Below are 16,248 nucleotides of genomic sequence, written 5' to 3' on the forward strand. Positions count from 1 at the left end.
ACAAAGCAAGGTGTGCAGCACGTGGGAGACAGAGGCAGCTGGATCTGAGTTAGAGACCACCCTGTCTACACAGAGAAATCCTGTCTCAGAAACAACAAACAAAACAGAATATCCTCATGATCTAAATTAAGAAAGAAAATAAGCTACAACCGCACATGGAACGCACGCCTGTATCATTCCAACTGTGCATGCATCAGCAGAGGAGTGTAAGTGCTGGGGAGGAAAGGCTTGTAGACTCACTACACTGCTCATCATTTTATTAAAATGTGCTTATTACTACCTGAGTAATCAAAACACTCTTCTTTTAAAAGACACCTGATTAGCTTAACTTTTTATCATTTCATTTATGTGTATATGCATGTCTAAATTACACACGTGTGCAGGGTCCCACACAAGCCTGAAGAGGGCACTGGTTCCCATGGAGCTGGAGTAATACAGAGAGTTATGAGTTACCCAGTGTGGGTGCTGAGAACTACACTCCGGTCCTCTGTAAAGGCTCCAAGTGCTCTTAACTTCTGAGCCATTTTTCCAGCTCCTTATTATTATTATTATTTTTTTTGGAAAAAGAAAAGACAGTTAGGAGACTGGAAATGACGAAGGAGCTGCAAGAGAGGAATGGAAAACACTCTTGTCTTCTACATGGGTCCCAATCTTAACAAAGCACATTTCTTCTGGAAGAAAATACTAGAAAGGTCTCCACTGGAACTAAGTACTAAAATCAGGAAGCACTCAAAAGGTCTAGGTAAGGAGACTGGGGTGCAGCATGATCTCTTGACCCAAGCACTGTGGGGGAAAAAAAAATAGCATCTAGGGTAGAGATCAAAACTGACATTTCTTGTGTAATTTGTCAGCATACATCATTTCATTTTACAATGAAACCACTTACAGGTAGGGGAAAGGTTTTCCCTCTTCTCCTTCATCTCCTGTAGTCTCTTCTTCATCATGTTTACTGGGGAGCTGTATACCAGTGACTGAGGGGACTCAAACATGAGGACAGGGACGTCGTCATCTGAAAACAAACCTCCATAGTAAGTTCAAGACACCACGACGACGACAACGACGACGACGACAACGACATCACACTTTACCAGTAGTTCCTTTAACGGCCACCCCACCCCCACTGCATTCATTCCCCCTTCAGTGCCAGTCTCTCTTCCCACAGACAGTATTATTCCCACCATGAACCACGGCACAGCCAGGACAGCTACCTGCCAGGTGAGCCTTGCTGAGCTCTCAGTACAAGGCATGAAGTCCTCACCAAGCTGTACCCAGGCCCTGCATGATGATAGGTGTCAGCCCTCATTTACAGAGGTAGTCACTGAGAAACAGGTGAGTTGATACCATGAACACCATCATACAACTAGCAAGAAGCCAGAAAGGCAGTGTGGGTTGGCTCCTAAAACTTGTTTTATATCCAGGTTAGAACATGGTCCTCCTGAACACTACTCATCCTACACACACACACACACACACACACACACACACACACACACACACACACAGACACACAGACACACACATATACACACACACATACACACACGCGCATACACACACACATGTGCGCACACACATCTGAATTTAAGAGGAAGTGAGCCCAAGGTGTTTCCTACAGCATTAAAAGCACACCAGCCCATGATTTGCCTGCTTTAGATATGAAGCAAGAGCTGTGTAGCTGGCATCTGCTGCTTTGTGGGTTCTTCTTTCTTCCACCTTTCAACCCCTAACATAGAGAAGAGAGGGATGGGGCAGTGTTCTCTTTAGACTACTTCTTGCTCATTAGGGGCGTTGAGTTCCTTGGGGCAAATCTGATCTTTTCAGTCCAGGCTATCTTATTTCTTTTTGCACACAGCTATTTTACAGACAGTGAGCAATCAGTAACCAACCACCCGGCCCGCCCTTCTCTAGGAGCAGCATTTATCTAGGCTCTCAAGTCCCCAGTCCAAACATCACACCATGAAGAAACTATCCTGAAGCTGGCAAAATCACACCCGTTAGAGCCTGAGTCAAGTCAGTTAGCTGTTGTGGATAATCTGAAACAGCCCCATATCCCACACCTGGGATTAACACAAAAACATATTCCTGTAATATTTCTGTGATTTTTAAAGAGACCAAAATGTCGAAATTGTCATTATAGACCAGGTATTAGTTAAAAGGACAGAATTAAGAAATGAGATTTGCTCTTCTCCTGTATCCCTCCCCAGATAAGAACCCCACTGACCTGATGAATGATGAGGATTTGACTGCCCTCCCAGTGGCTCTCCTGTTCCCACTCAGTCTAAGTGGGCAGGTACCCGCTGTGGTCTCCTTCCTCCCTAAAGCTACTGCAGCTGCCAGGCACGTGGGATGCGACTTACCTAGAGCTGCCTTTTGCCTTTGTAGCTCTTCAGCCATTTTCTCGAATTTCTTTTGAAGTCTTTTGTCATTTTCTGGTGTTTTAGGAATAAAATCTTTGGGCTGCATACACTTGTGCTAGGTAAAAAGGTTATGAACATTACAAACATTAGTATGTACTGTTTCCTTTATTGCTTATTTTAAAAGATTGACTTGTTATGTGGTTAAATGTTGACCTGAATTTATGCATGTACATCACATGCATGCCTGGTGCCCACAGGGGCCAAAAGAAGGCGTCAGATTCCCCAGAAACTAGAGTTCAGTACAGTTAGGAGGCACCATGTAGGTGCTGGGAAGAGAACTCAGCGAGGTCTTGTGCAAGAGAAGTGCTCCTGGCTGCAGAGCCACCTCTCCAGTTCCTAGGATAGCTGATAGTTTTTAAAACAAGAGAGAGCCATTTCCATACAGTTGTGGTAACTTTAATGATATCACATATTAAAAGAACTTCTTAAGGGTTGTTTATTATACTGTATGTTATTTGGCAACTTTTATTTCTGAGGCGTTATTTTTACAAGCAGTACAGAACTGAAGAGATTAGGAATAAGGCTGTATACTGTGTATGTTTACTGTGTGCTGAGATGTTTCAGCAGGCCGGCATTCTCAGCACCCAAGAGGGTTCTCAGAAGTAGCCTTGGTTCTCTGCTCTCCTCACACCAGCTTCCCTCCAACAGAACAGCAACACAAATGGCATTATCCCAGTTACTAAAGAGAGGAATCTTTGTTTCCTTGTCTATGCTGCTGCTGCTGCTGCTACTGCAGCTGTTTCTGGCCCTTACAACAGCCTCAGGCCTGTTTTGCTCTTGACTTGCTAGGTGAGGTAGGTACCTGGTCATTATCACATTCTTGTGTCAGGCACTGGGCCTCAGCATACAGAGCTTGCACAAAGGAAGGAGTGACAGGGAACAGCTTTAGCAGATAACTGGCTTCTACCAGTATGAGTTGGGCGCTTATGTTCAGCGGGCTGCTGCAGTGTGAGATGTCAACAGTGCTGCCTTTGGACAGTGGGACAGTCTGTGCAGCTTGCCCATATTGTTCCATTAGGAGGATTAGCAGTTTGCCTGAAGTACTTTTCTTACGAGGCACAGTTCATAGGAATGTGGGAAGCAGAGAATAGAGGTCCCACTCTGTGACCTTAATGCTGGGCCTCTTTCTACCACTTCACAAACAGTGGCAGTCACAACAGACTCAGTTGCTTTAAAATAAAAAACGGATTCCCAGAATCTCAAAACAGCAATGGTTCCAAATCCATACAGCACCTTGGAATGGAAACTTAGATCACACTGACAGAAGCAGGACAGCAGCCTCAAGCAGAAAGACCTACTACTGTGGCACGGGCATTAGAGAGGACTGTGGGCATCTGCACAGAGCCACAGCAGAGCTGGGAGGCGGGCTGGTGAGTGGACTTGAGGAGAGCATGATCCAGACAGAGGGGGCAAATAGTACGAGTGTTTAAACTCTTTCTGAGCAGAACGCCATGGCCAGCCTAGGGCGACAGGAGACGGTGAGAACAGAAATTGCCCTCCAAGCACCTAAAATAATGATTCTCGAGTAGTGCTTATGGAAACTGCTTGTGGAAAGGGGAGGCCTGTAGAAGTGGTTACGTGTAAGCTGCAGGCAGTCACTATTTGTGCATCAGACTAGACAAAGAGTAAAGATAATACAATGGCGCTGGACAAGACAGAGGTGACCTTGCACACTACAGATGGGATCACCAAAGTTAAGGTTACTTGCACAGGGAGCCAACAATCCACTCTTACGTTTGTGAGCACAGGTAGTGAATGCACAGCTCACACTAACACCTTTCATATAACCTGACTGTGAGTCCATTCAGGAAAGGCCCGCCACAATGTGCAACACAAAAGTAACTTGATCTCTGCTCCCAAACCCCGTGGGAGAGAGACCTCACCGCCTGATCAGGTGGGCACTCCTGAGGCTGCAGAGCGGAGGAGACCACCAACACTGCCCACCCCTGCCCACATCCCTGGCCCAAGAGGCAACTGTATAAGGCCTCTGGGTTCCCGTAGGGGAGGGCCCAGGAGCGGCAGGATCCCTGCGCCTGAGACACCGCCAGAACCTGAAGGAAACAGACCGGATAAACAGTTCTCTGCACCCAAATCCCGTGGGAGGGAGAGCTAAACCTTCAGAGAGGCGGACACGCCTGGGAAACCAGAAGAGACTGCACTCTGTGCACATCCAGACGCCAGAGGAAAACACCAAACGCCATCTGGAACCCTGGTGCACGGAGGCTCCCGGAAAGAGCGGCGCAGATCTTCCCGGTTGCTGCCGCCGCGGAGAGGACTTAGGCAGTACCCCACGAGCAAACTTGAGCCTTGGAACCACAGGTAGGACCAACTTTTCCCCTGCAAGAAACCTGCCTGGTGAACTCAAGACACAGGCCCACAGGAACAGCTGAAGACCTGTAGAGAGGAAAAACTACACGCCCGAAAGCAGAACACTCTGTCCCCATAACTGGCTGAAAGAAAACAGGAAAACAGGTCTACAGCACTCCTGACACACAGGCTTATAGGACAGTCTAGCCACGGTCAGAAATAGCAGAACAAAGTAACACTAGAGATAATCTGATGGCGAGAGGCAAGCACAGGAACCCAAGCAACAGAAACCAAGACTACATGGCATCATCGGAGCCCAATTCTCCCACCAAAGCAAACACTGAATATCCAAACACACCAGAAAAGCAAGATCTAGTTTCAAAATCATATTTGATCATGATGCTGGAGGACTTCAGGAAAGACCTGAACACACTTAGGGAAGCACAGGAAAACATTAATAAACAAGTAAAAGCCTACAGAGAGGAATCGCAAAAATCCCTGAAAGAATTCCAGGAAAACACAATCAAACAGTTGAAGGAATTAAAAATGGAAATAGAAGCAATCAAGAAAGAACACATGGAAACAACCCTGGACATAGAAAATCAAAAGAAAAGACAAGGAGCTGTAGATACAAGCTTCACCAACAGAATACAAGAGATGGAAGAGAGAATCTCGGGAGCAGAAGATTCCATAGAAATCATTGACTCAACTGTCAAAGATAATGTAAAGCGGAAAAAGCTACTGGTCCAAAACATACAGGAAATCCAGGACTCAATGAGAAGATCAAACCTAAGGATAATAGGTATAGAAGAGAGTGAAGACTCCCAGCTCAAAGGACCAGTAAATATCTTCAACAAAATCATAGAAGAAAACTTCCCTAACCTAAAAAAAGAGATACCCATAGGCATACAAGAAGCCTACAGAACTCCAAATAGATTGGACCAGAAAAGAAACACCTCCCGTCACATAATTGTCAAAACACCAAACGCACAAAATAAAGAAAGAATATTAAAAGCAGTAAGGGAAAAAGGTCAAGTAACATATAAAGGCAGACCTATCAGAATCACACCAGACTTTTCGCCAGAAACTATGAAGGCCAGAAGATCCTGGACAGATGTCATACAGACCCTAAGAGAACACAAATGCCAGCCCAGGTTACTGTATCCTGCAAAACTCTCAATTAACATAGATGGAGAAACCAAGATATTCCATGACAAAACCAAATTTACACAATATCTTTCTACAAATCCAGCACTACAAAGGATAATAAAGGGTAAAGCCCAACATAAGGAGGCAAGCTATACCCTAGAAGAAGCAAGAAACTAATCGTCTTGGCAACAAAACAAGGAGAATGAAAGCACACAAACATAACCTCACATCCAAATATGAATATAACAGGAAGCAATAATCACTATTCCTTAATATCTCTCAATATCAATGGCCTCAACTCCCCAATAAAAAGACATAGATTAACAAACTGGATACGCAATGAGGACCCTGCATTCTGCTGCCTACAGGAAACACACCTCAGAGACAAAGACAGACACTACCTCAGAGTGAAAGGCTGGAAAACAACTTTCCAAGCAAATGGTCAGAAGAAGCAAGCTGGAGTAGCCATTCTAATATCAAATAAAATCAATTTTCAATTAAAAGTCATCAAAAAAGATAAGGAAGGACACTTCATATTCATCAAAGGAAAAATCCACCAAGATGAACTCTCAATCCTCATCTTCGATTGGTTTATATACAAGTGTGCAATTTCTAGGCTTGAAAGTAAAATGATGCTATCTGGTGCTGGATAGAGGAGCCTTATTTTTTATTATGGCAGCTTGCTATTTTTGTAATATGGTGATTTGGTTGAACACATTAAAGTACAGTAGTAACTGATCTCCCCCTCTTCCTGGATGAGTGAGGAGATGATTAAATGTTGATGTCAGCATCCATGAGCATATTCAGATGAGCTTCTGCTTCTGTTGAAAAGGATGCTGTGTTTGATTGTGGTCCAAAGCTTTGAAGCACTACTTGGCATCTCCTTCCTTGGAGGTCTCACTGTTTAAACATAACAGATTTGATAGCTTGTTGGTAAGGTGAGGTCCAGCTTGTCTCCACTAGGTCATCTTCATGTGAATCCGGTGGTTATACGGTTTTGTTCTAGGGATATTTCATTTTTTTAATAACGGTTTTAGCTGACATTCATGGAGAGAATGAATCCTTAGAAGTGTGCCACTAGTGAAAGGAAATCCTGTCTAGAGTATGTTTCTTTACAAAGCGGTGTCACACCATCCTTTGGGCCCTCTGCTGGAAAAGTAGAATCAAGTCTCAAATAATGCCTTTTAAATTGTATCCTCTAGTATTATAGATGTAGGACAGTACTGTATCATACCTCTGTGGATGTAAAATAGCTTGTACCTGCTTTATGATACGTAGTAGTGACCGTGCTTTATCAGAGCTGTTTTTAATGATGTTGCTCAGAATGTTTTCTTTCCAGATGATGATTGAGAAGCTAATTTAAAAAAAATGGTGCCAGGTACCACAAGAGTAACAGAACTGTGCTGTTTTCTCGGGTTTTGTTTTTTTACTTTTTTTTTTTTTTAATGGAGTGTGCTGGATGTCTCTACAGTTTTGTTCAGATGACTGCAGAACCTGGAAAAGCTGTTGCTGCTGTTGATGCATAACACACTGCTATTATTGGTCTTTTTATATAAATATAAATATATATATACAGATATATAATTTGAATTTTTTGAAACTTTACCTGTGCTGTCAACTTTCGAAAAAAGTATCCCCGTTTACTGTGTTGAGTTGGCACTGTACAGAAATTAACAGCCATATTGGTCTAGAAATGTTGAACTTAAGTTTTTTCCATTTGTACAGGGGTAACACACTGTATTAAATATGTAAGGTCTTATATACGTGGGTTTGATTACAAAAACTAATAAAGTATTCTCTAAATAAAAAAAAAAAAAAAAAAAAGTAACTTGATCAAAACCGCACTATTATGTGGCAAAGAAAAGGCGGCCAAGTGAACGCCTTGCTCCACACAGCGACACCGTGTGCAGCAGGCACGTGTGCTGACATCAGTGAGCTGGGTGGGCTCTTACCCATCACTACTCAAGCTGAAGTGTCAGAGGGAGGAAAGCAGCGATGCCTGCTGTGTCTGCGCTTACTAAGCATGTTAAATGGAAGCAGCATGTACTGTCAACGTGTTTTTCCACGTCTTTGACTTCAGCATCTGACAGTCAGGAAGTGCCCAGGATCAGACGAGGAGCTCTGGAGAGGCCTAGGGGAGTTGTGTCTTCACAGCTCCGGCACAGTAAACATGATGGATCTAAAATCAGAGGCACGGGGAGGCCACGTATACACTTCTCGTCCACTGGATTCAGCCTTGATTAAGTCATTAAATCTAGCAGTAGTTCTTGTGTAAGCACAGAGTGCTTTGACACTTCACAGTCACTACACTTAGAGAAATACCAGGGCGCTGGAGAGGTGGCTCCACAGTTGGGAGCACTGACTGCTCTCGAGAAAGACATGGGTTCAATTCTCAGTACCCAGTTGGCGGCCTACAACCACGTGCAACTCTAGCCCCAGGAGATCCAATGCCCTCTTCGGGCCTCCATGAGCACCAGGCGTGCATGTGGTGCATGGATACAGACTTAGGCAAAACACACGAACACGAACAATAAAAATGTAGCAAAAAAGAAAAGAGGCAACAAAGCAACTATGGCTGCCTAGCGTTGGGCACATTTTAATTTCTCAAGGTTAACTACAATCCCTTCCATGTCCTATAGATCACATCAAAGCATTCATAAACTAAAGAAAAACAAAAAGAAAAACAAAACCAAAAAACCAAAACCCCTCTTCAGTGAACGAGAAATCCTATGTGAGAATGTCAATGAACTCAACGGCATGCTTAAGATACTCTGAACGCATTTGTGAAAGTCGAGTTTCTAGGAATAAAGATACTAGGGTCCGTACATTCATAACCACCCTGTCCTCAAAGGAATTACATACTTACTTTTCTCCTAATTAGGTTTGGTAAATGTTCATCGGTATTCACTGCAGGGAACAAAGATTCATCGACACGTGCTCCAGCCATCCTGCATCTGTAGAACCACATCAAGGCAGCCCAGTGAGTAACTGTCTTTGCTACACACACACACAACGGGCAGCAGGTTCAAAGTTAGCATACTTTTATGATACACACATACATAGATACTTTCTAAATATGTCACTATACATTAGATCTTCCAAAGCCGTCTTTCCATGGTCTTCCCTGTCCAATGCAAAGGCAGAAGGGAGTCAGGTATATTAGTACATGCCTGTAATATATTAGTACAAGCACTTGGGGAATGAGGAAGGTGGATGAATTTCAAAGATCTACCTGGTGATTGAGAGTGTGTTAGGATGCTCATACAGTAAGTGTGACACACTGAGTTCAATCCCAAGAATTGCCAAAACAAAATCAGCACTCCCCACACACCTCCATTCCCTACCCTGGAGATGTAGGAACCATCCAGCTAGAGAGAGATGGGCAGACTTCTGAGCCAACCAGGGGTTAGAATATACACCCAGGCTGATGGGCTCAGGATCAACGGGCTGTGGAGGAAGTGGCTGATGTATCACACATTAGAGCAAGCCTGAAGGTGAGATTACCCATGGGCACCCTGCAAGTAATTCTCCAGGAAGGAAGCCCCCTCCAAACTCCACAGTGACCAAGAACATGGAAGACTTCTGCCCAGCTCAGAATGAAGTCATCACTGGCCTGATCTAAAACTAAGAGGGTATCATGGATGCACACAGTACAGAGGTAGCCAGCGCCAAGGTAAGGAGAGTGTGCCTAGAAACACGGCAAACGACTGCATAGGCGTGGTTGCACCAGGAACTCACGCTCAACTTCGGCTAATGCCATGGGAAGTGTCACCATCCAGCACATGGAACAATGACAAGGAAATTTCCCAACAGCACCATTCCATCCAGAGGGCTGGGGAAACACAAGGAAGGTGTGACACCTACTGGCAAAAGGGCAGAGCCTCAATCCCAAAGGTAATGGTTTGGTTTGGTTTTAAACTCCCTGGGACACTGCATACTCAGAAATGCGGTTTCAAAGTTTGAACTAAAACAACAAGCTGCACCTCTCTCATCAGCTGTCTGCTGCTTCCTGAGACACCACAGGGAGGGGAGGGACTCAAACCCTTCCCTCCAGGGAAGAAATATTGACAGATATGATAACAAATCTAACAGTATCTTCACTGTCTTTGTTTTTCAATTTTCATAAATATCTTTTAAAATTTATTTTTATTTTATCTTATGGGTATGAACGAGTGTTTTGTCTGCATGTTTTCTGTGCTTCATTTGTTTGTCTTGTATCCACAGAGACGAGAAGAGGCCTTGAGACAGCTGTGAGCTGCCTTGTGGGTACTGGGAATTGAGCCCAGGTCCCCTACAAGAACAGCCAGTGCTCTGAGCCATCGCTCCATCCTGCATAAATATGTTGTCATGGTCTTGCTTTGATTTTGATATTGCTGGATTCTAATTATTTTCTCCTCTCATTCCTCCCACATTTCCTCTCTTCTGCATGCCTTCCTCCCACTAACTGATCCACCCTCTGTAGCTGTAGCCATCCATCCTGTAGATCCTGACAGTGTCCAGGCTCCTCCTTTCCCTCTTACCTCACTCATTACTTCGCCCAGTCGATCTAGCTCATCCCTGTCCTTGCTTGGCCTATGTTCCTTCCCTACCTCAGTGTCACTATACCTACCAGCCTATCTCAGCTTCATTACTCCTGAACAGTTACTGAAGTTACAGGGATGACTTGACTAATATTACAATGTTTGTGGCAAGCCTCTCCAGCGGTTGTGGCTGCGTCTATCTATCTGTAGATAGTTCACAACACTCACAATCCACAGGAAGGACTGACACCTCCACCTTCCAAAACCAGTCCCACTTAAGGATTCAAGTGTTTCAAGTGAAAGAACACAAACAATAAATCCAGGCTTGGTGTTTCACACTTTTAATCCCAGCACTCAGCAGCCAGAGGTAGCGTGAGTTCACAGTCAGCCTGGTCTATCTAGCAAGTTCCAGGTAGCCAGTTACATGATGAGACCCTCAAAAGAGGAATGGAGAAGTCTTGGAGTTTTAAATAGAGCAATAAGAGAAGAAAATAAAAAGAATACAACTAGGAGAGGAAGAAGTCAGTGTTCTTATTTTTAGAAGATACAATCTATTAAGGGGCCATAAAGCCTCCATCATAAATGCCCTGATAAACATTGTTAAGCAAAGTGACGGATACAAAATCAACATAAAAACCAAATAAGTAACTTTTCTAATATCACCAACACACTGAGAAAGATCAGGAGACAATCCCAGTTAGGAGAAAACATCACATGGAGTTCTAGTCTCCGTGAGGACATTTTGCTATGCTCTAGGTGAAGATCGTGTGAAAAAGGGTGTCACACACAGGTCACCCAAAGAATAGGTTTCAGGGGCAAGAGAGTAGCCAAGGACCACTGAAGGTTCACAGTAACAGTGTGGGTAAAGCAGGGCCAGAGACTTAATTAACTAAGCAGTGTTTAGGGAATACAACAGGTTTTGACATCTGGGTTAAATGACAGAGCAAATGCACAATTTTCTCATAGTCCCCTAAATCCCAATAAAACAACAGTAAAAGAAAACAAATGGGACATAAACCAATGAAAATAAGGAGTGGTTAAGAGCTGCCCGCAGAACTGGAAAGTAAACAAACAGACAGACAGACAAAAGGAAGCCCAGGCCTAGCAGAGGTGCAGAAGTCAAGGACTCCAGGTCCTCCCCAGCCTGGGGAGTAGACAGCACGAGAGAGGAGCAGAGGAACAGGTCTGGACACAGGTACCTAGAAGCACCCACTCTCCTAGCACCAGGCTGGAGTTCTTAGGTCCACGTGAGATAACTGGAAGCTAACACCTTTGGACATAGGGATGGCAGGCTGCACAGAGGGAAGGGAAAAGCTCTATGTGATGGGAACTGCATTCACGGTGGACTCAAGATCCAACTATCTACTTCCTCTCAGGACTGCAAGCCCAAGCCACTGGCTTGTACGGTGGTGTCAAGAAAAAGAACATCTGTGAGCAAAGGATGCCCCCTGAGGGGGAATGGTAAAAACGAATTTGCTGTGGCTGGAGAGATAACTCGGTGTCAGTGCACTGATACTCTGGAGAGGACCTGGATTAGTCACATGGTGACTAATAATAATTACTGATAATAACCATCTGTAATGTAACTATAGTTCAGGAGATCTGATGCACTGTTCTGGCCTCTATGGGCACTGCATGCACACAGTACACATACATGGAGTCACTCATACATGTAAAGAAAAGTAAATATATCTTAAAACAAGCACTAGATAGTTCCACAGTAGGTCAAGTCGCAGTGGGGTGGCTGAAAGGGATGACCACCTTTTACCCTGTGATAGTTACTAGGGACTGACAATTCAACCTCTAGGAGACAGGCCTGCAGGTGTGTCTGTAAAGGACTGTCTAGATTAAGGTTAAAATGTCTCTGACAGATTGTTTTGACTACATTAAAGGAGAAAGTGGAGACCCAGCTTAATTGCGGATGAAACCATTCCCTGAGAGAGGGATCTTGGACTGCATAAAACAGGGAGGAGCAGGCTGAGCACTACTAGTGCATGTGCATTCATTGCTCCCTGCTCTTGACCGTGATAGAACAGAATCAACTCTCTCATCCCCCTGCTGCGGTGACATGACTGATATGATGGACTGCCTATAACCTGGAGTTGTGAGTCCAATAAACATTTCCCTAAGTTGCTTGTGTGTGTGTGTGTGTGTGTGTGTGTGTGTGTGTGTGTGTGTGATGTCCATTATTTGATCAGACAAAGGAAACAAACAAAAGAGACAACATAACAGTCCTTGCTAAGAAGCAGCTTCAGGCACTATGTAGCTGCTTTATAGAAAACTGTGCAGACCTGGAAAACTACAAAGGCAGAAAGTGGAGGGACAGTTGCTGAGCTTCAGACATGAGAGCGACAGCTAAACGACACAGGCTTCAATTCAAGGTACAAAGTACTTTAAAATTGAAGAGAGGCTGTACAACTCTGAGTATGTTTGGAAGCAGTGAATTGTATACTTTAACTGAGAAAATTACATGGTATGTAAATTAGGAGTGCAGAGAGGCTGCTATGTATCCACTCTGAATTGCTAAATTCAGATGATGGACAAACCCCAAGTGTGGGTGAAGGCCTGGAACAACAGAACACTCACACTGCTAGAGGAACATAAAACCACGCGGCCACCTTGTTTGGGTGATAAACCACGAGAAATGAAAACACAGAAAGGCACAAACACAAATCTCCATAACAACTCCATTCATAGTAACCAAAAATGGACAACTTCACATTTCCACCCCTGCACCACTGGCCAGCGCACCGCGGTGTGTCCATGCAATGGATACTACTTGGCTAGACAAGCGAAAGGAAACTATTACTGCATGAAACACAGAGAAGTCTCTAATCAAGTGGAGGAAGCCAAACAGTCCATTCGAGAAGAGTCCATCTGTCTGAACTCCTACAGCTGGGAAATAAGCTTCTGCCTACAGAATCCAGACCACAGGCTGTTCAAGGCTGAGGGATGGGAAGAAGGAAGCTGACTGCAAAGGGGCCGGTGGCTCTGGGGCTTATAAAACCCCTATCTTTTGACTTTGGTGGTTATGAGATAACACACCGATCTGTGAACTCAAAGGGGACATTTAGAGACAGTGTCTGGCAGTGTACCCCAGGTTGTTTGGAACTAGTTATAGAGCCCAAGCTGGCCTTGAACTCTCAGTGATCCTCCTGTCTCAGCCTCCCAGATGTTAGTGTTACAGACATGAGCCATCACACTTGGTTTAGGCCACACTTTTACAAAGCTGCTTTTAAGAGAGGCCCCTCACTTAAGCCTACAAAAGCCCACAGCTTCAGAATGGTCTTACAGGAGAGCTGGGTGCTCTGACTCACGCTAATGACCCCAACGCTTGGGATGCAGAGGCACAAAGGCCGCTGAAGGCCAGCCTGAGCCACAGTTAGATGGTGAGAGGAGACAAGGTGGGAGATGAAAGGAAAGAAAGCCCTGCAAGAACAGCAAGAGAGAGGCAGGAGGGAAACGTGTCTCATGGATCTTCTCTAGCCCAGTTATGAGTTTAACAGAGCAGTTCTTACCAGCTTGTTCTACTGAAGAGAAAAAGGAGATGGTTCAGGCTCATCTGAACAGGAGAGCAACTGAACCTGGGGAGCCAACGACCATGTGTAGAATATCCCAGTCACCATAAGCGCAAGGTCAGCTCACATGCACTGTGCACCAGCTCTGGTGTGTAAGAGCTGCCAGCTTCCTTCTAGTTTATAAAGCTGTCTAGCACTCAGACCATCTGCCCACGTTCATAAACTTACTAGTCATCTTTCGTAGGTATCAGTTTGGGGAAACTATCTATACTAGATTTATACTAGTTAGAACTAGAGGAGGTGCACGTTGTCCTACTCTACAACAAGTGTCTCAACAATTCACTGAGCAGAGTGACAGGATGTGAAGGCTCAGATCCGGAATTCAGTTAGTCCCCACATGAAGGGAAACACAGTGCCAGCAACAAAAATCTAGGCAAGGGACTTACCTGTCCACACAGGTGAACAGGTAAGAAGCACTGACGAAATCTCACGCTGAGCTAGGCACGGTTATACACACTTCTCATCTCAGCATGCGGGAGGCAGAGGCAGGTGGATTCGTGAGTTCCAGGCTGACATGATCTATACAGTGAGTTCCAAGTCACTCCAGGTTACAAAGTGAGACCTTGTCTCAAAAGCAGAAACCAGGGTTAGAGACAGATCAGTAATTAAGGGCGTGTACTATTTTTCCAGAAGACCGTTCGACTCCCAGAATGTATGTCAGGCAGGCCACAACCAGCTTTCTGTCCAACATCAAGGAGAGCGAATTCTTCTGGCCTCCTTGGGTAACTCATATGCACATACTCACACAGACACATAATTAACAACGATAAAGCAAATCCCACCAATAACAGAAAGCCTCACATTTATCCACAGATATGTATGATTAACGGAAAGCACTTCCTATTAGACGTCTACAGATCTTCAGAAATGTGTGACATTAGTGCCCCATCTAGTGGCCAAGGAGAAAAATGTTTCAAGGCAGCCCAGACAATGGATCCAGTTCTAGCCACCTCAGAGCCCAGGCAGGTGCCACTAGGACCCCTGTCACTTCCCACTTCCACACCTGGGCCAGCCCCGTTCCTCCTTCACCTCCACCAAACTGTTGCCTTTCACCCTCTAAAGCCGTTAGTGAGTCTCCAACACAGACATATCGCACGCATCAGGTACTGAGGGGTTGAACGGGTAAGGACATAGCTGAAAATTCAGTCAGCTAGCACGTGATCACAACAGGTATCCCCCCGAGGCACATGGAAGAACACGGGCAGGAGTGTTTAAAGGGTCTCTTAGCAGAGAAAACACAAGTGTATCTGAACTGGGACCTGAGCTTTAGGCACTGAGCACCAGGTTGGATCCAGTAAGGGTCAGAACAAAGCAGACTGTCCCCCAGTCTCCATTCTTCCCCAGGATGACTGGCTCCAGAGTCTAAATGGTGGCAAGACACAGACTATGTATGCTCTCAGAACCCTGTTGGAGGCGTCTGTAACTGAACTAGGTGCTAAAGGAGAACACGTAATTACAAGAAGGAAGGGAAGGCACTTGGGGAAATAACATAGTGCCTGCTGCTAAGTCACCTGAAATTTGCCAGCCCCGACTTTCCTCATCATGCCACATTAGACACCTTTCTTACCTTCTGTAAGCCTAATACCACCTAGAGTCCAGCCTCCTCTTCTAAGAGGGCGATCAGCATGAACGAGGTGTGCATACCCTAGGGGTTTTGTGGAGACTTTGAGAAGGGAGCCAGACAACCTCTTAGAGCAGTGCACTTACTGATCACTACTTCGGTCACCAACTGCTTTGGAGAGATGAGTGGCCGCTGCAGGTTTCTCATGACACCATCGCCTGCTTGCCAGCCACCTGACCCCTAAGGACTGCTCCTCCACAGACCTAGGGCCTGCCTCTGCAGCAGTCATCAGGCTTCCTTTAACAGGTTGACAACAGCTAATAGATACATTTCGATGCTTTCTGTGCTAGTCTTTTAAAATTTTAACTTTCTTCAGAAAACCTAGGAGACGAGAGCCAGGCTGATCTTTATTCTGTCTTCATTGTTTATTTTTTTTTTTTCAGATATAAGTTTTTCTGTTCTCTAAAAGGGCATTTTTATCAGAGACTTACTGTCTGAAGCCTTGAGTCCCCACACAATGGGAATCTGGTGACCCTAGATGTCACACACTTGACCACTGCCAATGAAAAACAGATGAGTGACCCTGAGCAGTTAAAAGCTGTGTGTGAGGGTTAGGGATTTAGCTCAGTGGTAGAGCGCTTGCCTAGGAAGCGCAAGGCCCTGGGTTTGGTCCCCAGCTCCGAAAAAAAAAAGAACCAAAAAAAAAGAAGAAGCTC

General features: G+C 44.9%; 2 protein-coding genes across 4 annotated transcripts in view; one reads left to right on the forward strand and one right to left on the reverse strand.

The window, feature by feature from the left end:
- Erich1 (glutamate-rich 1) overlaps positions 1-16,248 on the forward strand; it is a gene marked incomplete at its 5' end in the record, with an annotated part of 52,793,804 nt that overhangs the window by 48,416,941 nt on the left and 4,360,615 nt on the right.
- Positions 1-16,248, reverse strand: part of Mcph1 (microcephalin 1) — a 205,690-nt gene that overhangs the window by 175,090 nt on the left and 14,352 nt on the right. For all 4 annotated transcript variants that reach the window (NM_001427088.1, XM_087588472.1, XM_087588475.1 and 1 more), the window contains 3 exon segments: positions 887-1,009; positions 2,358-2,472; positions 8,740-8,827. In NM_001427088.1, coding sequence (NP_001414017.1) covers positions 887-1,009; positions 2,358-2,472; positions 8,740-8,827 — 326 coding nt within the window.

Source organism: Rattus norvegicus, chromosome 16 (genome assembly GCF_021556685.1).
Source record: "Rattus norvegicus strain SHRSP/BbbUtx chromosome 16, alternate assembly SHRSP_T2T, whole genome shotgun sequence".
Lineage (NCBI taxonomy): Eukaryota > Metazoa > Chordata > Mammalia > Rodentia > Muridae > Rattus > Rattus norvegicus.